The sequence below is a fragment of the Paramormyrops kingsleyae genome, chromosome 5, assembly GCF_048594095.1.
Source record: "Paramormyrops kingsleyae isolate MSU_618 chromosome 5, PKINGS_0.4, whole genome shotgun sequence".
Classification (NCBI taxonomy): domain Eukaryota; kingdom Metazoa; phylum Chordata; class Actinopteri; order Osteoglossiformes; family Mormyridae; genus Paramormyrops; species Paramormyrops kingsleyae.
In genome coordinates this window covers 16,292,942-16,320,181 of record NC_132801.1, presented here as the reverse complement: position 1 = coordinate 16,320,181, position 27,240 = coordinate 16,292,942, and the positions used below count along the sequence as shown (strand labels likewise).

Genomic DNA, 27,240 nt, shown 5'->3' with positions numbered 1-27,240 from the left:
ATCATTTTTTGGTCTAGCAACACTCAATTTTTCCCCATATAAATCAATTCATCATTTCAGTTAGTGAAAGGTTTCACAGGAACACTATATATACACTTTTGGACAGTGGGGAAAACCTGTATTAGATATTAAATCACATTAACTTGTTAAAAGACATTGATGAATGTGCCTGGGAGGGCTTTTGGGGGGGTTGCCCTGCTTGGTGCCCCCCCGAGGATATGTCGTCCCTGATCACATGCCCAAATGCCCATATGAGTCAGTCAAGTAGTTGATGTATTACCTACATAAAGAGTAGTGTAGAACTATTCATTTGTCACTGGAAGGTTTGAGGACATACCTGTTCCATAGAGCATGGCCAGCAAGATGGAGGAGATCCACGCTGTGTCACTGTAGCCAACGCCAAACTCACGGATCAGCTCCTTGAAGAATACACTCACAGCTTTTGGAAAGGCGTAGGAGAATCCAGTGATGACGAAGCAGCCAAATAGGACCGCCCAACCCCAACCTCCATCCGGAGCTTTCACTCCGCTGGGGCCGTCGTCCACAACCACTCCCCCCATGATCCTCTTTGCTGTTTACCCTGCACCCAGAAGTGTTACAAACAAGGTTAAATGCTTGAGAAAATGAGTAAAAACATGTTCCAAGATTAACAAACATGTTCCAAGATTGCACAATATGCATCCATCTTATAACCACTTATCCCGTCCAGGGTCACAGGGTTTATGATAATATATTAAATTTAGTCTCTGAGTTAGTAAGGGGGCACCTCACAGCTTTTTCCATGCCTGGTACAACCCTGCCAACACACCGTTGTTTGTATGATTAATGTTGCAATTGCTGCAGCTGTAGAATAGTTCCTATAGTCACCAATGGACTGCTGCTGATTTACACCTAACAACCCCACCTAACAACCACCACATGAAAACAGATCACCCCCAATTATTAATGAAGGACTGTGAACAGCCATCCTTTTCTTTTTTTAATATAAACATGTTGGTGATTAATCTTGCTAAGATCATTCTTCTTTTTTAAATATTCAACTCTATTGTTTTTTTAAGTGTCTTTGTGTCTGCATCAGCATTAGGTGTTGATTTCTGTTTGGTGTAAGCTGATTAAATCACACACTGGGAATTGCTCTCCATAAGCCTGACATTACCCCGTGACCCTAAGGCGAATGGATGAATGTCTGACATGAGATTAAGAATTCGAGACACTACTGGCTGCACAACCGATATTTTATTCACTCAGGAACACAATGGAAGCACTTTATTCTGCATGTGTGACCTTAAAAAGAGCGAAACCATCTTGCTGTGAACTTTGCATTGATTCACAGCATAGGCACCTGATAAAGTCAGTTATCCATGAAAGTGAGATGCCCGGATGCTAATTTACCCTGGGCCAACCGCCACACCCCTAAGAAACCATGACCTCTCATACCTCCTGGCCGCGGGCCCTTGGACTGTGGCTTTTTTCTATATTTGAGCAGCTTTCAGGGGCCCGGTGTTACTGGAAGGAGACCCCAGAGAAATCACCCACCCACTGGGGCTGTGAAATGGCCCCCCAGTGCCACACTGGAAGATAATACACCGCTGGCATACAGAGCATTGGTGACGCAGTGCAGGGCCGGCCAGAAGCTGCCTTCCCACTGCACAATATTCACATGGATGTCAAAGTGAGGTCGAGCATGGGCGGCCGTCTCTCTAACTGGCTTATAACACCACTGTACATAATTCTGCCCCCAATCTGGCCCCAAATGTCTTGTGAGTCCTGCTCTGTAACTTATAACCAGAATTCCCCTGTGAGTCAGAACAATCCAACCCTAAAAAATGCAGTGCTATTTAATGACCACAACGTGTTCATTGCTGAATTTTTGTTATTAGTAATATCTACCACTGAGCAAGTTTCTGGAAGAAACAGAAAATCAGTTCCTAGAAAATATATTTTTTTCCATTGTCACCAAATGATTCAGTGTGGGGACATTTCAGCTCCATTTCATGGTTGTAAATTGCACATTTCCCAGGTTAGCGTTTAATTTGAACACTGATCACAAGTTCAATCCATACACCAGTACATGCTGCTTATTCATGAGGAAGGAAAATGCAATAACATGGCTGATCCAGAAGGACAACCCGTCCTTGACTCAGCTTCTCCATAAATCTCTCTCTCTCTCACTCACTCCCACCCCCCATCCCCCCCCCCCCCACTCACAGGCATGTCCCTGCTTCTCTCCGACCGTCATGCATATTCCCCCCAGCTAATGACCCAGCCCAAGCCCTCTTTGCCCCCAAAGCCTCTTCCAGCATACATGTGCCCCTCCGAAAATACAACTGACATTTTCATATCCAAACCAGTGCAAGCCAGCTGTGTATATGCAAGTATGACCATTTGTCTGCACTGAAATGTCAGGCCTGACATGGAACATAGAGCAGTCTTGTGGCTTCATGAGGGAATTCCAGTCCAAATTTATAGGCATGCACAAGCTCTTCCGTAACTAATACTATAACTCATATATGCTTCATATATACATCACTATATGCAGCTCTGGAAAACATTAAGAAACCACTCCATACTTAAAAATCTGCATTCTTAAATCCTGGTTTTATCCTGGTTCTGTTGGCAGGAGGCTACGCTGAGCAGCAGGTTGCTTCCACGTTCAAAATCTTTGAGACCGCAGTGCACAAGAATAAGGTGAAGCAGGAGACACTGGGAACGACCAGAAACCAGCCAGGTAAAGAGCGGAAGCGACTTTCTAATGCCAGAGATGACTGTTAACTCATCCAGTTTCTCATGAATCGGAGGATGAACAAGTGACCTTCAAAAGGAATGGGAAAGGGCAGGTGTGAAATGCCTTGCTAGGACAGTTTGTATCAGGCTCCTAGAAGCAGGACTGAAGTCCCACAAAGTGAGGACCCTCATCAATGAGAAACCAGGCTGCAGTTTGTGTTTATATACAGCTCTGGAAAAATTAAGAGAACACAGCACAATTTTGAGTTTCCCTCATTTCTCAGTTTATTGGTGTGTGTTACTAAATTGTGCTGTGTTCTCTTAATTTTTCCAGAGCTGTATATAAACACACATACATTTAACAAAAAAACTTAATTGAACAGAACAAAACATAATGATTTTTATTAATTGCCTAAATATTACATGTGTATGTTAGCTCTATACCCTGTACACTGTCCCCAGCTTTTGCCATTTCCCCTGCGATTCCTCCTTTGGTAACTCCTTGCCCGCTATAAGTCTCAGGCAGGACACCTGTTAATCGGGATCTTTTTTAGCACAGCTACTAAAACTTGCTAACCTGGCTGGCAGACGTGCTTCTTATGAACAATGGATTTCCACTGATAGTCTCTCATAGCCATCATGGAGAACACGGACTGAACACATCTTCAACCACACGCTGACATAGACTAAGATATATGTGAAGACAGAACGAGTTTCATAAGATCGTTAGCACAATCAAAAACAAATTTGTGATACACTTAAAATTACATTCACCTGTAGTGCTAAAACAAACACCTGCCACAACAGATGGCGTAAACCCTTCCAGCTTCTGTTACAATTGTAAAATTAATTAATGTGCAGTCAAATCACATTAATAAATGTTCAAATCACATTAGCATCACAGGACAAACTGTTTTAATAAATGCGTACTATACATACAGGAAGCTAACGATGAAGGCACGAATGATAAGCCAATTATGACTGCTCTTTTAAGACCGTTTAATTGTATATGTGATCTATAAAATGGTTATACTTTTGAGTAAACGAATACGTAATTTTCTTTTTCCATATCTAATGGTTAAATAATGTTTGGCGTACTGAGCTTCATAGTACAGTATACAATTCAAAGCGGCACACCGCCACCTGCACGTTCCGAAAACGTGAGTGTGCACCGTGATGCGGCCTGAAATGTCATAAATTACTACGTGTTAAAATTACCCGTTAAATTTTAGGAAAGCTGGAGATGTACCCAAATAAATTTGTTAATACCACTGATAATGCGTAAAGTACTTAAGCTTCCATATAAGCACATTTTTTAAAAATAGTAAAAATAACCACTTGGGAAATCAAGTCACCATGTGCGGATGCAGCCCAAGGCACGTAACATCAAGGCGCGCAATGCATGTTGGCTCTTGTAGTTTGGTTAATACGGGGATGGCTTGAGGTACAGGATAAGGCATGTAAGAGATAAAATATAGATGTATATATAGATGTTTTACGATATTATACAAAAAACTATATTCACAATAAACGACTATACTATATACAAAATATATTAGCCTAGATATTTTTGAGATTACTTTTATTTGTGGAATTCAAATATACCAGCTGTGTCTACAACATCAGTGGATTATTTTTACGTGGAAAATGAGGTTGTACGTACCTACTAATTCTTATTTTAGCAGGTCTGCCTTGAGTGATATACAAACAGACAGCACTTAAAATAGAAGGTGTATGAAGGTGCATCACCTAAGAGGCTACGTGTGGAACGCGACGCGCTCTCGATGACTGAAGGCAAATCTACAATATTGTAATTAACATTTCTGTAGCTCGCGATGCTTTCGGTGCGTTGGCAGACTATACTGGTGTTTTCTCTTATTAAATGGACTATCCCTTGCTACTGCGTGCATAGCATCATCTCCCGCTGGTGATCGCGATATGTAGCTGCCAGCTTTACTAGTGGCGTCGCATGCTTATTGATTTACACTAAAGTCATGTGCACAATATAACATCGCTCTTCTACGAAATATACGAACATAATGTCAGAAAACGGGAAAATCGTGCTTTAGGGGTTTCCCCCACTTCTGAGATTTCATCAAGACACGAGATTCACTCTCCGACTAAATAACCTGTTATAGAGCATTTCCGTTAAAGGATAAACCACGTTTTTTTAATTGGCTTAATTTGTGAGCTCTAAGCATACTTTGTTATTTTTTTCCACAGTCGACTGATTGCTTTCAGTCTTTAGTGCCAGATGTGTTCGTAAATATAATGTTATATTGCCACGTTCTATTATCGCCATTCTACAAACAATTATACTAACGACCAAAGACTGTCCTATAAAAGAAAAAAGGTAAAACAAGTTTATTATTAATAACAACTACGCATAAATTCAGAAGCCAGGAAGTGTTCGTATTAATTATACAGAGTGATGCAGCGCACATTATTTCCCATCATAAGTTTCATTTCGGGAACTAAGAATCACCTACCTTGAGGATGCTTGTACACCGCGGGTCTCGCCCGGTCTCTCTCCCGAACTAACGGTTTAATACCATTGAATCACGTTTCTTCCCGCACGTCTGAAGGGTAAAACACATTGTGTGTAGGAACTCCGCCCCTTGCGAAATAGAACAGGATCACTGGTGAGTAACCTGTAGCTGCACTTGACGGTTTCATTTACGTAACGTTTCTAGTACAGCGCGGCTTTTTTTTCAGTGACTGACCCAGACACGTTTGTTCGGTGTCTGTCAACGCTTATGGCGTCGAACGATCCGGCACAGTAATAAATTAAATATAAAATACTGAATTAAAAAAAAATCTTAGGCGTAAAATCTAATATTCTGCCAATTTTAATAGTATAGAACCCTTTGAACATTCTTTCTATTAGTCAGATAACCGGCATTATGTGGAATGATTTTGACACAAAAGAAATGCAAATACTCTCAGTCTTATCTTGACTTAATCACAGGAACATCCATTTCAGAAGTGAAATATTAATTATGTTTTCTAGGATGTAGTTCATATATCTCCTCGCGAGACACCTCTTACTGAGCTATTTGGGTAATAATGAAAGTTTCCATGCATTTTATGGAGCTTACATACGCTTTGGTGAAAAGAAGGATGTCACACGCTTCTTTCAAATGCACAGCACGTCCTGTCGACTACCTACTGTGAAACGCGCTCACTCTATGATCACAGTGACACCGAAGTGACATCTTACTAACTCTCACCATTTCAAAGTGTTATTCAGGTCTATTGGAGCATCCACGGTGAATTCAGACCCTAGACGCCTAGACCATTGTGAAAATGTAGCTTATTTATTTTTTCAAGCACGTATGAAAATTGGCGAGTTGTTCATTTATTTTTTCTCCCTGCCCCTATGTATCACTTTATCTTACTTTAAGTATGTATTGTCTTTTTTTATTCTCCATCTGTTTGGGTGAGGTTTTATTATGGGTTGAACAGGAAACAGGTAATCGCAATGTTATATTCAGCAATCAATATATCAAACGTCACGCACATCAATATATTATTGAGGCACATTAGATTTTGAAATTAACTAAGTAACTAATTTTCTAATTGCTGCCGTATCAAACAATCATCTCATCCGCTCTGCCCTCGTAACCAACTTTAGAGTCCAGTGAGAAATGGAAAAATGGAAACCATGGGCAGAAAATGTTACACTTCAAAATCTGCTTATACTTCAATTTATTAGAAATGACTAATTACAAAGCTTCAGTTTTGATCAGAACCATGGTCAACAGCATGGCGAAATCTGACAGATATTGTGATCAAAATGATTTTTTTTTTACCAAGCCTATTGTACTTTGAAACGATAGTGTTTTTATTAATTTTTATACAACATTTTCTGAAAATGCTGGTTAAAACGAGGAAGAGAACGATATGCTAATAGCGATAGTGACAGTGCATAGCAATGATTATAAAGCTGTTGTGTGAACCTTTTTTTTCTTTCCATTTGTGGTCTTGCATCAGAACCTCTAGGGGTCACCTGGCGGCTCAGTCTGACTGAGCGTCGCTGTTAAGGAGCCAAGGCTTGTTTGTTTCCAGTTTGTCTGAACGTCACCATGCAGGCAAGGGCGTAACTTTGGCTGGAACATTGGGGGGCGTCGAGGTCTCCACCCATTACAGGGGAAACATGATTATTGGGGGGGGGGGTTATATTGGCTGGATCTGATTATTGGGGGGGTCATGACCCCCCTAACCCCCCTGGATATTACGCCCATGTCACCAGGTTTCCTGGATTTATGCTCCTAGCACAGGAAATAACAATTTCTGGAATGTTGTTATACGCATTTATCGTTTTTCAGATGTTAACACTGATGAATAATTTTATAAGCTAAATGGCTAAAAGGGACATTTAGTGACAGCATAAGGACACACAAGTTCTTTGGGGGCTTATTTCCTATTACAATTGTGTCTTTATTTTTAGTGCGGGACATTGCTGTCCTGAGCACAGAACTAACTTCGTCGGATAATATAATCATTTCATTAGCAACCCGACTGAAACAGAAAAGTCAGCACTTTCAAATGAAACATGTCAGTGTTTCTTTAATTCAGGGACATGGCCAGCTATGTGACATGCCAACGTGGCACCAGAGAAAGATATAATTAAGCACTTTTTGCGAACATTAACAGGTTACTTCTAATACCGATTATAATACGGATGCCAAGCGGGACTCTCCTCTGTATAATCAGGGGTGAGGTCACAGACCATAGGACTCCTCTGCCAGGACTATTTGAATCTTCTGATCTTAATATTATGTATATCTGTCATTCCTGCTAGAAATATGATCAGCTTCAAGTGTGAAGGCATCTATTAATCAATGGTGAAGGGTTCCCCTTGATTATATATAAGCAAATTATGCAAAATCAATCATTTTGACCCCGTAGTGCAGAGACTTTTTGAGGGGCCCTTGATCAAATGTACTGACCGCGGATGGGGGTAGTGACTCTCAGTACCTTCAAAGGGAGACACTTTTAATAGTTCGGGTAAGAGGGGCACCCCCAGCCCCCCCCTCCATCTGCATGTGTGTTTTACAAAGTTCATGGTTACCTGGAAAACTCCTGCAACTCATCATATAATCATATTATTTATACACATACATGTATATTTGTAGGAGTGTGTGTGTGATGATATAATGCATATATTTAGGTGGACATGGGATTAGGATACATGGGAACCAGTCATGATGGAAGAGGAAAGTTGTTATTGTTGGATTGACAGTCATTGCAATTAGTTTTCATGCTATGGCAGGTAGAAATGCGGTGTTCCTCATGCCCCTCATAAAGCGGGGGAGGGGGAAGACAGAAGCGACACGGTCCTGGCAAGTCCCAGCATGTGCAGATTTCCAGCCTTCTCTAAGACAATTGGGCATATAGCATTAATTAATAGAGTTAAGCGTTAAAGATTTTTTTTATGGCATTTAAAGTCAAAATCTACGTCTGCATTCTACATTCTATATCTTTTAATACCTAGTGACATGCTGTTAAGGTGTTTTTTTGTAACTCTTGACTTCTCTATTCAACAGCACTGGAGTTGAGCCAAGATGAAGTTGCCTAATTTACAATGTAACTTGCGTTGTATTTTGTAACTATGCTTAGATAATGAACTAAAATTTGAATTAGATAATGTACTGGATATTTCAAATACTGTACAAAGAATGACCTCCAACATTGTAAATGTGCCTATCGGAAACTTGATACACCATTACCTCACATCTACGTAAAGAAGAAATAGATAATTACATTTCACTCATTTTATGAAGACCAAAAACGATCAAGAGAAGAGAAAATTTAAAATTGTTCGCTTATAATTAATAATAGGTTATTCTGTTTTTTAAGGGTCTATAGTCTATACATTAACCAGTACCGTATTTTGGTCCGCTTTAGGAAATTTTCTGCCCGGACAACTTTCACCGTTACTCTCCGTAAGCCGCTGGCTCGTCGTTTCCATGTAAACCGTGCTCTCTATGTGCAGCGCGAACTAATCAAGCACGGTCGTCGGAACAGCTAGAGACGGAAAAACATATATAATAAAGTAAACCGTTTCTTAGCTAGTAAGTTCTTTTTGCATAAGCTTTAATTTTTGCAACCTCTGTTCCAAACGATAATTCCAAAGTAATCTCTTCTAGTATACTAGGTCGCTAAACTTCATGTAGCGTATTGAAAATTAGTTTGTGGAAATAGTGCGTTTTGAATATATTGTGATTGTTTAGTTCAGTTTAATATAGTTAGATATATCAATTACCTTGCAGTAAACAGCTGTTGAATGGCACTGCTGTTATTTACCACCTGCTTTTATCACCCTATCACAATTGGTATATTTTGCATAATGTAAACTATCTAGCCGTGTTGTCATACAACAGGCACATGGTTTGTAGCTGGATAAGGTAGCATTACTTCTCTAAACCAGCGTCCACTGCAGTATTAAGCATTCCCATAATAACAACAGAGAAACTAGTAAAAAGTTAAATTCTTCATGTGTGCGCAGGTGACACGGTTCCCCGAAGGGGACGCTTAGGATGGATCTGTGTTATCCCGGCTGATCTGATTACACTTCACGTGTCCCTTTACACCTCAGCTTCCCCTAACCAATTCTGATTTTGTAAATTTGCTGAATATTAATACAGCTGGGATTTTTGAATATTAGAAAATTATGAGGCTTGTCATTTTCTTGCTGTAGGGTTAATGGAGATTAATAAGAATTTACTTTTGCGTTTGCCATTACAACATTCGTTTTCTTGGAGCAGTTCTGGTTTTGCACCGTGCTCCTGGGGTCGATCACAGAGCGTAGCGCTGTCGCCCCCATAAATGTAACTGGCCCCCGATGGCCACCACAATCAAAACCACTGTTCTGCTCAGTTGTACTAAAGCCAGTCTCCTTCTGGTACCTGGTTATGCTACTTTCATAACTTGTATGTCATACATCTTCACAGCTATGCAGGATGAGGACCTCGAGGTTCAGCTGGCCCACAAGGAGAAGGAGTGCAAGGAGCTGCAGGGCCGGTGGATCCAGCAGCTGGAGGGTGCGTTGCGGGACACCAGAGCACAGCTCTCCGCTGAGAGGGCACGCTTCCTGCAACTCAGGGAGGACTTCCTGTACAACCTGCGGGTGTTGGAGGAGCGCGACCACCAACTGGACCATTACGACGCCATGGCAGCCCGGCTTGGCAGCTCCGAAAACGCCCGGAGGGCCGAAATCAGCGAGCTACGCATCCAGATCGACAAGCTGCAGGAGGCCGTGGCCACCGAGGCCCGGGTTCGAGAGGAGCTGCAGCTGCAGCACAAGCAGAAGCTGGCTGAGCACCAGCTTCGGCTGGAGAGAGTGCAGAGGTAAGGCCCCTGCAGCTGGACATGGGGAAAAATGCATGTCCGAAGGCAGATAGCTCAGAGAAAGGTTTCTGGAGTGTATAGATGGAGGTCTGGTGAAAATCCTGGATAACTGAGCGGCATTTAGGTAGTGGGCAATTTGCCAGTTTTCATGGTGTGGGAGGGGGGACTCACGGGTCTAATATTTTCTGCTCTGCTGGGATGATTCAGTAGTTTGCTTTTTGAGGCCCTGAGGACTGAAGAACTATTATGCTACTGTCAGGTCAGGATAGGGCGGCTGTGTGTGCCATCCTGACGCTGTAGTACTGCTGGGATTCCGCATTATGGATATGTGACTGATACATACAATATATATGTATACAGACGCTCCTCTCCTTACAAATGACATACATTCCAAACGGCCGTTCTTAACTTGAAATGTAAGTCGTTATTCAACATCATTTTAAGGGTATACGCAAGTACAGATAACTAGGATGCTGGGAGTACGCATGTTACGTTACGCGGCTGGAGTAGCGGGCAGAAGTCGTACTACCCGGAATTGGTGCGCGGAAAAAAAAACATTGATGTTGCGGACAGAGCCCAATGAACACAATTTGGACTTACAGTCCTCTTCGTTCGTATGTGTATATATATATATATATATATATATATATATATATATATGTGTGTCCACCTGTCTCACATTTCAGCATGAAGGATCGTGAAATCGAGAGGCACAGGGAAGAGTACGAGGTACTGAAGCGTGAACTGGAACGAAGGATCCAGGAGGTCCAGGGGGAGCTGGCCCTGCAGAAACAGGTACTGCTGCCCGGAACGGCGCCCCCTACAGGAGGGAGTGATGTATGCATCTCACCAATTAAAAACTCGGCATGACACCTTCCGTGACCAACTTTCTGCAAGTCGGTCTGTATTATGGTTTGTATTCGGTGTAACCCAGCTCAGATGTGCACTGTAGAGTGGACTGTCGCCCCACTTCTGAGACGTGGCCTTTAAAGACACGCTCTGCCCTCTGCCTGACAGGGCTTTGGCGGACAAGCGTGACATCGTAGCTTTCAAAGGGCGTGACATGGTGTGATATTTAAAGGCCGCAGGAAAGGCCACCCTGCTGGCAGAGATTCGCAGGCAGCAGGGTCAGGGCGCAGGTGCCTGGGGAGCGTTTCAGCGCAGGTCCTTTTGTTGGGGGGGGAAATGCTCTGCTAGCTCTCAGGGCTGTGAGTGAGCAAGGGCAGCTGTCGCTAATTACGGTTAGCAGCAGAACGGCTCCGTCACCCCCAGCAAAGGAATGTGGCTTATTATTAGAGCTTTTATTGAAGTAGAATCAGTACATCTGATTATAGTTATTGTTTTTTTATATATATCAAAAGTAATGAAATGAAACTGTAGGCCAGCTGTCGCCAACCTTTTTTTTACTTTGAGAGCTACTTTTACAAAGAAAAGCTACTGAATTGCGACGGTATATTTTCGCTAAAATGTCTTGGAGATCCCCTGGTTGGGAACCAAGTTATTGGCTGTACACTTTGCAAGTCATGTGACTAAATGTAGTAATGGAATGTGTCTGAATGTGTCTTGTCTTTATGGGGTGGGTGTGTAACATACATCTACGTGCTTTTAGTCGATGGCTTAGGGCGTTGTACTGGAGCACCAAGCTCCACATTCCTGTGGCAAAAATTATAGTTTGCTTGCTATCCCTCATTGGCAGGAACTTATAATGGAATTTGACAATGAGCTGAAGCGCAGGGAGCGTGAGTTCAGCCTGAGGAGGGATGAGATGAGCAGTGCGGTCTACTCCCACGAGCTCAAGGTGAGCGAGCGCGTCCATCGCCAGAGGTCTGGCCCAGCTCCCCATCCTGCTCTCTCAGCCTAGCGCTCCTGTTGCCCAGGTTGGTCTCCTGAGCCGAGAGGTGGAGGCACACGCCCAGGCCCAAAAACAGACAGAAGAGGCCCTGAAGGAGTGTCAGGGGTCATTCCAGGACGCCCGCCGGGACCTCCAGCACAAGGAGAGGGAGATGGAGGATGTCTGTGCTGTCAAGGATGCACGGTAATAAAATTGTGCTCAGTAAGCAGCTTTTGGATTTGCTTTGTGGCAAGAGACATGAGCCCTGGGGCACCGCTGAAGATTATGGGCCCCAACCCAGAACAATCCAATTATGTTCCAAATTTTTTAGGGCCCCTGTCATTCAGGGGCCTTCAGAATCGTTCTAATTTCTTCCCCCTTTATGGCACCCCTGCATGGACCTATACCCAGATTTACGTAAGAGTACACCCTGACTTCTGACTAGAAATAACAGTATAGATCGAGAAACTGCAAGGCCACGTTTGGCCCTGAAAACCAGCATAATCCTTAAAAAGTCCTTTGAATTTGATTATTATGTGTGTTCCGAGTTTTGAGTGATTGACTCCTTTGGTGAACAAAATACCAGTTGAGTGCTTGCTAAACTTGAAGGAAAAGAAAACTTAGGACAGACATGGGTTTTTGGAAACAGGATTACTGAGGTTTGGGTCAGTGCACTTCGAATGTAGAGTGCAGGGACGTGAAGGGATGGCCTGTTTCTACAGGATAAAGGAGCTGGAGGACAGGCTGAGTGCCGCTGAGGTATATCGCAAGAAGGAGGAGGAAGTGTACAACAGGAAGTGAGTGTCTCACAGTGCCGTCACAGTCGGGGGGTCCTTCAGTACGCTGTGTGCACTGAGCTTCCTCCGGGCATGCTTCTAATCACACTTAATGGGTTTCTGAGCAGTGTTTGTGTAATTATAGGTTACTGTAAATCTAAATTGGTTTCATTTAAGTTTGCATTTAAAATCATTTATATATAGGGCCATTGCCAACATGGCCGCTTCATAGGTATTAGAAAATAATCCCGGCAGATAAAACTGTGAGCCTGTGACAATGTCATCGCCTGGGGATGTGTGTGTGTGTGTGTGGCTCCGCCCACAGGCATGAGGAGCTGGACCGGCGCGTGCGGCAGCGCGAGGCCGCCGTGGCATCCCTGAGGGACGTGCGCTGCGAGCAGCTCCGCCGGGCGGAGGCACGGGCCCAGGAGATGCAGGCGGGGCTGGACACAGCGCTGGAGGACAAGCGGCGGGCAGAGAGCGACCATGCCGAGCTCCTCGGGGACAGGGACGCACAGCTGGCAGAGTGAGGCCTCGCAGGCAGCCCCACGCGCACTGCAGCCCGGGAGGGGCGCTGTACAGCTGGCCGTTCCTGGCTTGGGCTGCGTGACGGTGACGGGCACCAACCGTGCTGAATTTAATTATAAAGGATTAATAATGAATAATGGACATAGATACGGCACTGTGCAAAAGTCTTAGGCAATCAAAGAAAAGGATGTTTAAATGACCTTCATCTTGGTATAAACCTATGATATTATGCCTGTCAAAGTGTGTCAGCTTAACCGTTTCAAAACCGCTCCTAAAGTCACCCCAATTTTTGCAGCAACCATCCAATACACTCTAGTACACCATTTGGCTAAACCATTCCTCATTGAAGAGAGGTTTGGGAACTGAAATGATGTTTCAGAAGATATCAGTAACTTTTTGGAGAACAGAAGAAATTCTTGTTAGTTTTCGTTGTGTTATTGTTCATTTGCATATATTCTAATGCTAAATTATTTTTTTTCTTCGAGCATTATGCACTCACCACCCAGATAAAACACTTAAAACATTTTCTTTGACTGTCTAAGACTTTTGTTGTATTTCTTTAAATACATAATATTAAAAGTGAATAGTTATATAAATGTAATTGGAAGTTAATCCTCAGTGTGGAATATGCAAGCCATAGCTGGTCTCCAGCAGATGTTTATTGCCCAGTCATGCTAGCTGGCATTCACAGTGTCTACTTGCAGTCCCGCCTACCCAGAACCAGCCCCACCTGGCGAAGTGGCTACAGCCTTCCCCCCCCCCCCCCGGTCATGTCCACGCTGTCTTTTTTATCGCGATCCGCTCCGTTATGGCCGCTGGTGTCACGCAACTTTAATCGCGTCCCTGCTTTCTTATAGCCCCGTAATCTTAGGGACAGCGTTGCATCATCGGCATTCCTGCGTGCTCAGCGGCGTTCCTGCGTGCTCAGCAGCGCTCCTGCGTGCTCAGCAGCGCTCCAGCGATTAGACTGTTCTCTGGCAAACAAACGTGCAAATTTAACTGGATGAAGGCTTTAAGCGGGGAAGGGATAACTCTGAATACACATAAAACCCCCTTTTCCGATGCTCGCGATTATCTCTCTGAGCATGTTGCATGTCTTTCATTAAGATCAGTGAGTAGTTAGTTAGAGGGTTGTGTCGGTACGATTAGCGAGATCCCATTCATGTTCACGGTGTGACCTGTGCCGCCATTTTGATCAGACTCCGCGCAGAGCTGGACGCCGGCCGAGCGGCATGGGAAGCTCACGTCAAGCAGACGGCCAAGGAGAAGGTGTCCAGGGACCTGGAGCTGCAGTCGCTGGGCGAGCGGGAGGCCAAGCTGAGGGCCGAGCTGCAGAAGCGCACGGAGGATGTGGAAAGGTGTGGGCCGTGCGTGGACACCCTCGCTCCCCCAGTGCCCTGCCGGGCTCTAATACGCTCACTGGGGCCTAGGTACCGGCTGCAGCTGTGCGAGGGGGTGCAGCGAGAGCAGGACCTGGAGCGCGCACGTCTGCAAGCCGAGCTGGACTGGCAGCGCCGCATGGAGGATGCCAAGACGCTGCAGTACCAACAGAATGAGGAGCTTGTGAAGGGCCTGATGCAGGCCCGTGACCAGGTGATGGACTGGGAGGGCATAGCTGGCCGGGAGGGCGTGGCCAGGTGGGAGGGCGTGGCCAACCGGAAGGGTGTGGTCGTCGGGAGGGCGTGGCCAAGCGGAAGGGCGTGGCCGGCTGGGTCTCCCATCTTCAGGGCTGCCGTCATTACATCATAACATCACCTCCCACAGGCCGAACTGAAAAGCGGCACGTCGAGCACGTTATTCATACATGGAAACGTCACATCTGTTTAGAAAAACGGGGAGTCTAATCAGATTCGGCAAATGTTCTGCTGTACTTTGTGGTATTGGACGCCCACTCCCTGGGCCTGAGGGGGCGACGCGGGGTCGGGAGGAGCTGACAGACATCTCTCCAGGTCACGGCGGAGCTGCGTGAGAAGGAGCGGGAGTTACAGGAGATGGCGGCCCTCTTGCGCAGCGTCACCGCGGAGAGGGAGCAGGCCCACCGCGGGACGCCAGGGACGCAGGCTGCTGCTGGCGTGGACGCTCACGTAAGGCTGCGCCCGGCTGCGCTTCCCTCGTGCCAGATAGGGAGCCGCGGTGTGAGGGGCATGTTTCGGATTCCACTAGCCCCCGTCCGCCAGCACTGCATGTGGGCTGTCCACTGACACAGGATCCCCTTGTCCGGCTGGTTGAACGGTCACTTATCCGGGACCCTCCAGTCTGGCACGCAGCCTGACCTTCTTCGGTTGCCTCCACTTGATGAGTGACAAGGGAAGTGGCCTGTTGGATAAGAAGCTGTAACTCCAAACTCCAGACAGGCTAAAGCTCGACACCCCCCCACCCCCCTAGGCCTTGCTCATGCTTGAACTGGTCACACAGCTTTTGAGGATCGTCCCCCTCACTCCTTTTGTCCCTTCCTTTCTGCTCTCTGCTGCTTTTTCAGCACGCTGTCCCTGACACCAGGACACTGTAGGTTTTTGCGGCCAGTTTTTTTCCAAGTTTCGTACCTTTTCCCCCGAAACTCTACGTTCTGGCGTCTTGTCTTGGTTAATTTCCTAGTTACATTTTACAAAGCTGGTAACTGAGACCATAATTGCGCCACTTCCTTTAGTTGGAAATTAACTCTCCACAGTGAGTAATCAGCTGACTCGCAGAATCAGCACGCCCCATGAATGGAGTGTCATTTCCTGCCTACTGTCTGCCGACGGTCGTTGTCTTCGGCACGTAGGCCCGATTTTTCCAGAAGTGACTATTAACTCTGTCACAGTCCTGTATCATTAACAGAAGCATTTTGCCATGGAACCGACATGTGCTTCTTAGGACTTATTACAGAGAAACCTGACAGCCCCCATTTGGATGTAGATTTAATTTTGGAGGGTGTCTTTTCTGTGGATGATCTGATGGGCATCCTGTAGGGCCAACCCGTCAGCTATGTAATCAGACCCTGCCCGCACGCTCCGTCCCCGCGGGGGGGGGGGGGGGCTTGGATGTGTCAGCAGATATAAAGGGAAACAGGGTTTTCTAAGAAGAGCGCACTTTGCCGAGATGCATTCCAGCGGGAGCAGACCTGTGCCGAGGCTTATCCGAGGAATCCACTCGACCCAGATGGGTCAGCAGGCTATTCTTAGAGAGTGCTGGAAACAAAATGGCCGTCTGAACATCAGTGTGCTTCCCGGAGCTCCGGTATCTCACACTGGCACACAAACACCGGCGTGCAGGCAGGCAGCCAAGAGCACTCAGGCTCACGCTCCGTGTGAGGGCTTTCCAAATGGAGATTGTGCCCTCCACCGCATGTTGGCGTGATCTTTGTTTTGCTGTGCAGTTAAATCTGGCCACATTAATACCTGGAAAAACCATAACATTAATAAGAAATTAATATACACGGACAGCTTATATTTATATTCAATTAACACAAAGTAGCAGAAAAGGGTAAAAGTATGTGCTCTTATAATAGTCTCTGTATTATTATTGTTTTTATTGCAGGTGACGAGACACAAAAAGGGAAGTGAGAACCTGAGTCAGGTTCTGCCTTCTTACGCTGTTAGTTTCCATAGTTGAAATATGCTGTGGAAATATCTGCTACAGGCATTGTACAAAACAGGACCTGAATGTAGCTTCCATATAGTCTGAGTCATGGCAGATCTGTTTTGTAATATTTTAAGTGAAGTGATTAATTGTCATTGTCGATACGCCACAGTGCACAACAACAGAATGCATCCTCTGAATTTAACCCACATGTGACATAGCAGGGGGCCGCTAATTCAACACCCAGGGAGCAGTACCTTGCTCGGAGTACCTCAGTGGTAACTTGCTCGTCGAAGACGTGAACCAGCAACATTACACTCGCAAGCACGTTCCCCTAACCATTAGGCCAAGTGAGAGGGTTAGGATAAAACAATTTTATATGTTCTGACCCTGCTTGCTAACCTTTAACCGTGACCTGATACCTGTCTCCATCTGGTGGATTCGCATGAGTCTTGCATTTATATGCTGGGGTAGAGCTTGCAATCAGAAGTGCTCATGATCATGCGGTCGTGCAGCATGGAGCGAACGCTTTGGTCATTACAGATCCTGGCTAACAGCCAGTGCTTTACTTCAAGCATTCTGGAGAAAGACAAAGCTTTGAGCACTTATAGGTATAAGAAGTTGCTATTTGGTCAAATTAGGCAAATGAGCTGGAAGGAAATAGTCTCACACGCTGCCTTTTGTGAAGCCCTGTCTCAGAGAACACGCCCCTCTCACCCCCCCTGCTCGCTCAGGGTCCTGCGGACGGTGCCGGCCGCTTCCCCTCCGAGGAGATCCAGCGTCTGCAGCAGCAGAATAGCAGTCTGCGCGCTGCCATCGCCCAGATGAGGAAGGACATGGAGAACCTGAGCGAGAAGCTCCCCACAGAGCCCCCCCCCGCGGGTAGGTGCTTTCCCTGCCGGCGTCTGCTTTTCGAGTGTGATGCAGGACACGCTGGGAGGTTTAACTGCTGCCTGAGTGCCGTCTTCAGCTGGCCTGGCTGGCTGGTGCGTCTCGACTTCAGATGATGCAGTGAAGCTGGGATCTTCTAACAGAAGATTGCCTTCTGCCTGCATTCATTTGGGTGGAAATAGAATCAGTGTATAATATGACGCTTCCTGGGGTTGTTGGTAGAGGCAATAAATTAAGCTTGATGAGAGCTTATGGAAACATGCTGAAAAAAGCGATTAACACAATTTGCTTAAAAGCCTTTATATTTTCCTGGTGAAAGCATGGTCTCCAGCCATTTATAATAGTGATTGATACTCAGCCATGGAACAACATTGTACATCCATTCATCTTGCTGCTTATCCAGTGCAGGATTACAGGGCAGTCTGAAGCCCATTCCAGGTAGCAGGCCACTGGGGGGCAAACAAACACTGTGGGCAATGTGGAGGCTCTGTTTGAGCTAACTGCCAGTCTATGGACTGTGGGAGGAAACCTGTGGGACACGTGGAGAATATGCACACACACATGCACGCACGCACACGTCTGTATGCATATCTTTCTGGGGATCATCCATTTATTTCTATGGGAAAAATTATGACAACCTTAACCATAAATAACCAACAAAAAAAAACGAGACTTTTGCCATTTTTAGTTTTTTTGATCATAGTCACAGATTTTTATAAAATTGAGTTTCCCTTATGGAGACTGAAAAAATGGTCCCCACAATGTCAAAATTAAAGGTTTGTATCACATTGTGGAGATATTTGGTCCTCCGCAACGTAATACACTATGTGGACAAAAGTATTGGGACACCCCTTTTAATCATGGAATGCAGGTGTTTCATTCAGACCCATTGCCATAGGTGTATAAAATCAATCACCTAGCCATGCAGTCAGGTTAGCACAATCTGTGAAAGCATTTGTTGTTCAGAAGAGCTCAGTGAATGTAAGAGTGGTACTGTCATAGGATGCCATCTCTGCAATAAGTCAGTTCATGAAATTTCTTCCCTACTAGATATTCCACAGTCAACTGTAAGTGGTATTATTGCAAAGTGGAAGCATTTAGGAACAACAGAAACTCAGCCACGAAGTGACAGACAGCGTAAAGTGACAGGGCTGAGGAGTGCTGAGGTGCATAGAGCGTAAACGTCTCCAGGGTTCTGTTGACTCAGTAACTGCAGAGTTCCAAACTTCCTCTGGCATTAACTCCAGCACAAAAACTGTGCACTGGGAGCCTCATGGAATGGGCTTCCATGGCCGAGCAGCAGCATGCAAGCCTCACATCACCAAGCGCAATGCCAAGCATCGGATGGAGTGGCGTAAAGCACGCCGACTCTGGGCAGTGGGATCATGTTCTGTGGAGTGACGAATCACGATTCTATGTCTGGCAGTCTGATGGATGGGTATGGGTTTGGTCGATGCCAGCAGAATGTTAGTTCCAGTGAAGGGAACTCTTAAGGCTTCAGCATACCAAGACATTTTCAGACAATTCTATGCTTCCAACTTTGTGGGAACAGTTTCAGGAAGGCCATTTTCTGTTCCAGCATGGCTGTGCCACAGTGCACAAAGCAAGGTCCATAAAGACATGGTTGGGTTGAGTTTGGTGTGGAAGAACTTGACAGGCCCGCACAGAGCCCTGACCTCAACCCCATCAAACACCTTTGGGATGAACTAGAATGGAGATTGCGAGCCAGGCCTTCATGTCCAACATCAGTGCCTGACGTCACACATGCTCTTCATGGTTGAATGGGCAAAAAAATCCCACAGACAGACTCCGAAATCTTGCAGAAAGCCTTCCCAGAAGAGTGGCACCTGTTATAGTTGCAAAGGTGGGATCAACTCCATATAGATGCCTATGGACACACACCACGTTCATCAGTTGCTATTTGTAGTAGCTTGTAGAGAATAATCTCATTACCGTAATTTTCTAAAGAAATTCCTGATTTTTGATATGTTACTGGATCAAATTTGTAAATGTTCAGTTTTCAGGTGACATACGGCAGTATCTGAGATTCATTTGTAGATGATGTCTGGGGGTGGGCAGGTCACTGTGACTGACGGGGTGAAGCAGAGCCAAAATGGACCAGTGCAGACCAGCCCTTGGTCATGAGAAGAATATGTGGACACAGATCGCCCCTCTCACTTTATTATAGGCTGGGTGGGATGGCTCGCACTGTATGGGGACAGACATCTTGGGTGCATTCACTTCAGGCACTGGCGAGGGCAGCCCGGAGTACAGTCAGGCTCTGGAGGAGGAGGTGCGGGAGCTGAAGACCCGCTGCCGGCGCCTGGAGGAGCAGCTGGAGGAGGCCCTCAAAAGCTCCGGTCCCACCGCCGCCAGCCCCGCACCCGTTCCAGCTCTCCCCGTCTCCGCTGACAACGCTTACCTCCAAAATCACATCCGCTGCCTCAACGAAACAATCGGTGAGGGGATTAGAGCTGACATCCTGTATGTAAACACATGTAACCTTGAATGCAGGAGACATGACGGTCCTAAAATGCCAAAAAAACAGGTGTCTGTCTGTCTGGTCCTTTCTGAAAGAAATCTCAGTGCTGTGCTCTGAATAAAGTCATTGTTGGGTAGAGTGTGCAGCAGCAGTTACACCTTTGATCCACATGATGGCGATATACTCACCAGTGATTTTTAAAGCACTCTTTTACAGCTTTTCTTCAAAAGCAGCATCCCATCCCCCAACACACAAGCCTGACTGTTTCATTTAAAAAAACAAAAGGACATTTTATTTCCGATAATTCAGCAGTTATTTTTGTGGCTTGGATACGCTGTTGGTAAATGTAGTACGGCTTGGCTTCTGAGCCCTGTCTGACTGAGCACAATGAAAACGCATGATGGCAGGTGGGCTGCGAGTAGAAAAAGTGTCCAGTTCTGCTGCCTTGAGAAAACTGGAAGTGAGGGTGGCGCACCTGGAGTCTTCCCTGTCCCGGGTCACACAGCAGGTACGGACACGCTCTCCTCAGTCAGCCTGCACTTAGCCGTTAGCAGCTAAGCTAATTAGCGTTAATATGTTTCCTTAAGGGACAATTCTGATGAAATTACCTGTTCCTCATATTTACTCGAGTAGAAATGTATGATTTCATGATTTTTAAATTGTTTTGTTATGCAATAATTAGAATGTTTTTGGTAACACAAAATAGTTATATTAAGACGTCTTAATTGTCTTTGAACATGTCCGACTCTCGCTAAAATGCTTGTCTGGAGTTTTGCGTAGACAGCAGTCAGACTGATGGACCGTGCCACTTTCTCCACAGCTCCATTCAAAGCAGGTGGAGTGTGATGAGTTGCACTTTGATTTAGCCAATCAAAAGAAGCGAGTAGCTGCAGAAGAGGCGGGGCTGCGACAGAGATTGGCTGCTGTGGAAATGGAGCTGGATGAGGTTAAGCGGGAGGCCGAGGAGTACCAGAGGGGCAGCCTGCTGCAGAACCTGGAGGCTGTAGCCCTGGGCAACCAGGTGAGCCAGTGTCTGAACCATGAACAAACCCTAGAGGTGATCCAGTGTAGTGGAGCCTGACCTATGAAACCCTAGAGGTGATCCAATCCAGTAGAGAATGACCTGTAACAAACCCATCTGTTCAATTCCATTTCCTTAAAAAATGTTATATGTGGCTTCTGATTTACAGCTGAAATGTTGTGCCAGGCAATTATCTGAATGATGACGGCAGTAACTCCATTAAAAGGTGTATTAGAAAAGTCCAGCCTGACTCTCTGGCTCCCGGGGTCTGCTACCCCCGGCCTCTGATGTCATCAGATATCATGACTGGTTGTGGAGTAGAGGAGGGAAAGCTTGCTGTCTAGGGTCCCTGTTAACATAGCCACCTTAGTATGGCAGATAACAGTTACATATGTCGAGTCTGAGATCTCAGGAGTAACAGCTTTATCACTTTTACTAGCTCGTTTAGTGCAGTTTAGGCATCGACATTCATCCATCCATCCACCCTCTGGCCCCTTCCCCAATGTAGAGCTGCTCTGAAACATGCCTGCATGAGGTGTTTGTTGCACGAACAGCATGTTTGACAGACATAAAAGCTGTTTAACACTCTGCCATTACATCACCGGAAATCGTCGACTCTGGGTTTGATATTTAGGTTTCCGCCCTCAAGCTGGATATCGCAAGCCGACGAGAGCCCATTGTTGTTGAACAGGTAAAGATAGAAGGATGTTTTAAATTGAAAAATGTGAATGTTCTGCAAGGGGACTTTGACTATATTTTGTTACTCAGTTTTAGCATAATTTTACTAATTTATACAGTTGATTATTGATTAGTTCTGTTCAGGTTCAACTCTGCCTCCCTCTGGGACAACAAAGGCCACAGGGTCTTTATTAAATCCTGCCCTCTGTTCAGCAGGACACCGCTCTCTGCTTTGTCCCCAGAGCACAGTGCTGCAGGAGCTCCAGAAGGAGAACCTGCACCTGAGGCAGCAGCTGTTGGGGCGGGGGAGCGAGGATGTGGTTGCCATGGAGACCTGGGCTGGCGCCAGCCCCGCCCAGCTGCAGGCCAAGCTAAAGAAGGCAGTGCGGTGCATCTCCCAGCTGAGCCAGGACAAGCAGAGGCTCATCGAGATGGGGAACCGGCTGAGGGGGCAGCTCGTCGCAGCCGGTCTCCACGGTTACACCCGCAACTTTATTGACAAGTGTAAACAAGCGTGCACAGTTTAAAACACAGGCACACAGACCTGTACTCATATCTTTGTGGGGACTCCTTGGGCATAACCCTAATCCCAACTATGGTACCCTTAACCCATACCAAGCCCTAACCTTAACCAACCTTAACCAACTTAATAAGTAACCAAACACAATACAAGACTTTCAGCACTTTTAGCTTTTTTATTGCATCCACAGATGTTTATAAAACTGATGTTATCCTTGTGGACAAAAAAAATGTTACAGGTTTTTAATCATTTTAATAATTACTAAATGTTGTATGTTGCTCCTGGCCATCTAGTCAGACAGGAGCCTCACCTGTTTTAGAGACTAGACATATAGATATAGATATAGGAGAGCACTGACGGTGTTTCGGGGTCCCTAGAATGTTGCCTGATTGACAGTCTGTGTAGTTCTTACTGTCAAGTGCAAGCGACTGTCTCCTCTCCCAGAGTTCTGTTCACTGCTTGCAGTTAAAAATGGACAGACACCATACAGGTACTGGTTCTGATTACTGAGGCAGTCCGGCCTGAATAATGGTGCCACTCTTTATACTCCCTGGCAGTCGCTCAGCCCCCTGGTCCCGCTAACAGACCCGACCGGGTTCCTGAGGTCTACACCCCGGAGCAGCAGCAGAATCCCCTGTCTGCTCTGGAGCAGCTACAGTATAAGCTCACCAAGCAGGTGAGCTGGCAGCTCCGTCACTGTGTCGCTATGGCGGCCAAGAGCCTGATGGCTTCTTTCATCCACTAGAGGGAGCCCAAGGAGTAGGGAACTGTAGGTCTGTCAGCAACCTATGGGTACTGAGCATGCTGCCCAAAAGAGGGTAGTCTAGGATTCATGTCGTCCTTGTTAAGGGGATGGTCGTCTCCTTTGTTGTCAGGATCTGCAGTACGCACAGCAAGAGGATTTTACGAAGACCCCTGTAAGAGCAATGGTGCGCCCGTCTGAGTCCGACAGCAGGGGCCGGGATGAGGGCGTCCGTGTCGGCCAGCAGGTACGGCGGCACTAATCTAATGACATTATAGCCAGGTAGCCCGCAGGAAGGTCTGACAGCTCCGCTTCCCTGACCAAACAGCGTTCCAGGGCAGAGAAGGAGAATGCGCTCCCTGAAAGACTCAGGCACTCTCCCGGGGCGCCCCGGGCCCTCATGTCCTCCCTGGGCACAGACAGCTCCCTGCAGGACGTCTGGCACATGCTGGAGGTGGCCTCCAGCCTTTCGGGCCTCACCCCCGGGGATGGCGCTGACGGAGGTGGGTGCACACGCTTACACCGTCACCTCCATCCCCTTTGCTCCGCCGTTTTCCCCAAGCTGCCTCAGGATGAAAAGATGACCCTCCACTGAACTAGTAAGTCACTTAAATATAAATAAGAAAAAAGTCTATAGGAGTTAAGTAAAACTTTAATCATTAGCTGCAATAGTCGAAATGTACCTAACATTGTCTGGTTTAATTACTTTAAGAATATTTCCCCCCGTTCAGAATTGCATATATATTGCATGACATTTCATATTAGTTATACTCAGTAAATAAAATGAAGAAACTTTATATTTATTTTATCCTTTGTAAACTTTCTCTCTTACCCTGGATTCCTGAGCCCATGTTGTCATAGCGATTTAAATTTTTCTTAGATTAGATTTTGTGAATCCTGCAGTGAATTCGTTTTAACGTTGCTTCCAAATAATATTCTTTAATCACTTTCACGACCCGAACTTACGAACAAAGAACTTCTCACAGATTAAATGAAGCAGCAGGATATCCGAACAGCAACAAACAGTCTAGTATGTCGGTCATGTAATTCAGCATATGGGGATGAAAGGGCCACTGTGAAAGATGTACTTATCACAGCTTGGTTTAGAATTCTTAGCCTGCAAGGCATTATGGGAGAGAATGGTGGACGCAACATGACTCTGGAAAGGTCCTTTGGGAGAAGGGCATCAGCAGAAATGACAGTCTCCTAGGGACAAGAGTACACATGAAGTTATGAAAATGGGGTGAGATGTGTGTCCTGATCCCAGGCCAGGTTTCAGGGACAGAGGTCGCCTAGGGACTGGCCTTGTTTCACGCCTGTATCAGATAGCCAGGGTCCACTGTCTGCTGAAACGGCATGGCGAAGGGTTTCTCAACCACCGTGAGGCTGCCAGATCTGGAAGCACGCAGTGCATGTGGAGTCCATGAGATCAACCTCCCACGTGTTTGTGCTGCAGTTTTACTGTAAATTCCCAGACCTATTTAGGAAGATTTATACTTGTGCTGTGGTTTAAAGTCACAGTGCTACAGGACAGGCTGTTTGAATGTTACAAATACCGTGAAATCCCGTTTTTACACAGCTCTTCATTCTACAGTCATGCGTCCCTTAACGACAGGGATATATACTGGGAAATGCATCATTGAGCAATTTCTTCGTTGTGGGGATGTGTACTTACACAAACCTAGGTGGCATAGTCTACCACACACCTAGGCTACACAAAGCCTTATTTTTTATAAGTAGAAAGAGTGCACTGTAAAATAATAAAAAGTACAGTACAGTAAATGCATAAACTAGTAATATAGTGGTTTATTATCATTATCAAGTACTATGTACTGTGCATAACTGTACATGCTATACTTTTACACGACTGGCAGTGCAGCAGGCTTATTTACACCAGCATCAGCACAAACACATTAGTAATGCATCACTAGGCGACAGGAATTTTTCAGATCTATTATAATCTTACGGGACCACCGTCATATATATAGTCCTTCATTGACCAAAACTTTGTTATATGGCGTGTGACTGTAATGCATCTGATTCCATGCATGCTTAACAATTAGTTTTAACTGACATTTGTTGGTGAGTAACAGGTCATTTGCCTTCATCGTTAAAGGAGGCCACGTTCAGGCATTTCCAGTGACACATTTTCTAGACTGGTTGTGCATTTTTCAAACAGCCTTCTGCTTTAAGGTAACTGGTTTTGCTGGTTGCTCCAGTCCATGACTAATTATCCCATTATTCCTCTTAATTGGTAATCGCCCGTGATGATGTAACGTTGAAATGCGTAATTGACGTACTTTATAGCTAAGTATGAATCCTCGGTAGGAAGCAGAAGCTGAGAACGGCAGTAACCTGATGCTGTCCGGTCAGGGTCGGCTACCCCAGTGGCCTGTTGTGTCCCCTGTCAGTCAGCTTATTGACAGAGGCTGGAATGGACGCTTACTGGCGCTGCCTCTGTGTATCTGGGCCCAGCCCCAAGAAGTATGGCATCTGGGTCTGGGCCCGGTGTTACTCAAGCAGAAGACTCACCTCTAGGTTCAGGGGCTGCCTCCTGTTGCTGTTCCCATGGAGATGTCCTCACGGTGAGCCCCCCCTCTGTATTTCACTGGTGATGGGAGATAAAAGGCTTAGAACCCCACTCAGGGTAGGGCTGCAGGTGTTTTACATTACATCAATAATAAGCATATCTGAAATCTGATAATTGATTTACAATATATTACATTGTAAATATACGAAGCATGATTACAGAAGCATGAGGTGCACCCCTCACAAGGCTAAAGTAAATAGTTGAAAATCTTCATTAAACAAAAAATTAGGACTTAATCACATCTACTCAACTTTTTTCCTTCCAAAAATACAATATGCATTCAAGTTCCAGCATTAATCTCCCCTCTTAATTCCATCCTCCTTTGATTTTTTTGGAATGTAAATTCTCATCTATATTTGAAGGCTCCGGTGGCATAGCAAAGATAATTTACAGACTGTACTCTCTAGACTTGGAAGTATTTTGGCTAACGTGACATTATGATGATTAGTGACTTGCATATTACTTTTTTTGTATGAAGGATATGTAAATGAAAGAGTAGAGAATTTGTTGAGCTCAGGTTAACTGAATTTAAAATCTGTCCATGTTCCACAGTCCCTGTGTGCTGATGCTCGAGATGAGCTGGTTACAGATAGCAGCACTGTGTTGTAGAGCGTTACAGGTCAGAGGTTATCCTGGATGGGTCCAACAATGTTTGCTTTGTGCTTAAATGCTCTGCTTCGCCCAGCCACAGACTTGCATCAGTGGTTGCAAAAGAGCATATGTGCTCTGGTCAGCCCAACGTCGTCTCTCGCTGGCTTTGCCCATTGGCAGGTCATCCTCAGCACAAAAACCTTGAACAGGAATCGTTTCCATTTTACAATACTCTCCTGATTCCTGGGCAAAGCAGCGATTTCTTATCATAAGGAACACTTGTGATCCTTAGTCCTTTTTCCTCCTCACTTTCTGCTGTTCAGGGATTAATCAAAAAATGTTAACCGTTTTGGCAGCTACTATCTGGCAAATAACCCTAGTGGGTAATTTGTGTGTTACTTGTAAAATAAGAGGCAAGCCTGTTGTTTTCTGTCCTTTTTGGGTGTCATCTGGAGCAGGGGCGGACTCCGAGCGAGCCGGAGGAGGCAGACCAGGCCCAGCACACAGGGTATCTCTCCAGGGTACAAAGATACCTGTTCAGGAGAGGAAGAAAATGACAAGGGCAGCTGGCAAGCCCAGCATGAAGGCCAAAAGTCATGGGAAGGCTTCTGGTATAAGAAACTACAACATCAAAGACTGAAAAGCATCTGTATTTTTATATGCTGGGATGAAAAGTTAATTTAATGTAATATAACTCATTTTTTATGGTAAATTGGAAACACAGAAACACACACACACACACATTATATATATATATATATATATATATATATATATATATATATATATATATATATATAATTATAATTATAATTAAACCAAAACATGTGCAGTTTTTCAACTTTAAATAAAAAGGACCTTGGCTGATATGAACACATAATGTGTGCTCATTCTGATTACTTAACTGTACCAGAAAGGCATATTTTGAGAATGAGGTACAGATTAGAGTTGG

The 27,240-nt window shown here is 45.3% G+C and overlaps 2 protein-coding genes across 6 annotated transcripts in view; one reads left to right on the top strand and one right to left on the bottom strand.

The window, feature by feature from the left end:
- slc16a3b (solute carrier family 16 member 3b) overlaps positions 1-5,347 on the bottom strand; it is a 10,250-nt gene extending 4,903 nt beyond the window's left edge. The window contains exons 1-2 of the mRNA XM_023822667.2: positions 5,214-5,347; positions 338-580 (exon numbers count right to left, since the gene is read on the bottom strand). Coding sequence (XP_023678435.1) covers positions 338-560 — 223 coding nt within the window. The 5' untranslated portion in view covers positions 561-580; positions 5,214-5,347. The remainder of the gene's footprint in view (positions 1-337; positions 581-5,213) is intronic.
- On the top strand, positions 2,291-27,046 carry ccdc57 (coiled-coil domain containing 57). 5 transcript variants are annotated; one of them, XM_023822662.2, is made up of 21 exons: positions 2,291-2,375; positions 2,621-2,728; positions 9,681-10,077; positions 10,764-10,872; positions 11,774-11,875; positions 11,955-12,112; positions 12,631-12,705; positions 13,010-13,210; positions 14,412-14,570; positions 14,643-14,805; positions 15,162-15,296; positions 17,508-17,655; positions 19,911-20,123; positions 20,554-20,654; positions 20,967-21,167; positions 21,802-21,858; positions 22,088-22,322; positions 22,923-23,041; positions 23,241-23,354; positions 23,436-23,610; positions 26,747-27,046. In XM_023822662.2, the coding sequence occupies exons 1-21, from the start codon at positions 2,306-2,308 to the stop codon at positions 26,926-26,928; spliced, it is 3,222 nt and encodes a 1,073-aa protein (XP_023678430.2). In that variant the 5' UTR covers positions 2,291-2,305; the 3' UTR covers positions 26,929-27,046. The 5 variants fall into 5 exon arrangements, with proteins under 5 accessions (XP_023678430.2, XP_023678429.2, XP_023678431.2 ...); XM_023822661.2 differs by having other exon boundaries at positions 22,088-22,349; XM_023822663.2 differs by lacking the exon at positions 21,802-21,858 and having other exon boundaries at positions 22,088-22,349.
- The last annotated feature ends 194 nt before the right edge of the window (positions 27,047-27,240 follow it).

Excerpts from the sequence above, each read along its gene's own strand:
- ccdc57 (XM_023822661.2), top strand. The coding sequence starts at position 2,306 with ATGTGCCCCTCCGAAAATACAACTGACATTTTCATATCCAAACCAGTG. Across the intron at positions 12,113-12,630 it reads TGTGCTGTCAAGGATGCACG|GATAAAGGAGCTGGAGGACA; the intron begins GTAATAAAATTG and ends CTGTTTCTACAG. Across the intron at positions 15,297-17,507 it reads CTGCTGGCGTGGACGCTCAC|GGTCCTGCGGACGGTGCCGG; the intron begins GTAAGGCTGCGC and ends CTGCTCGCTCAG.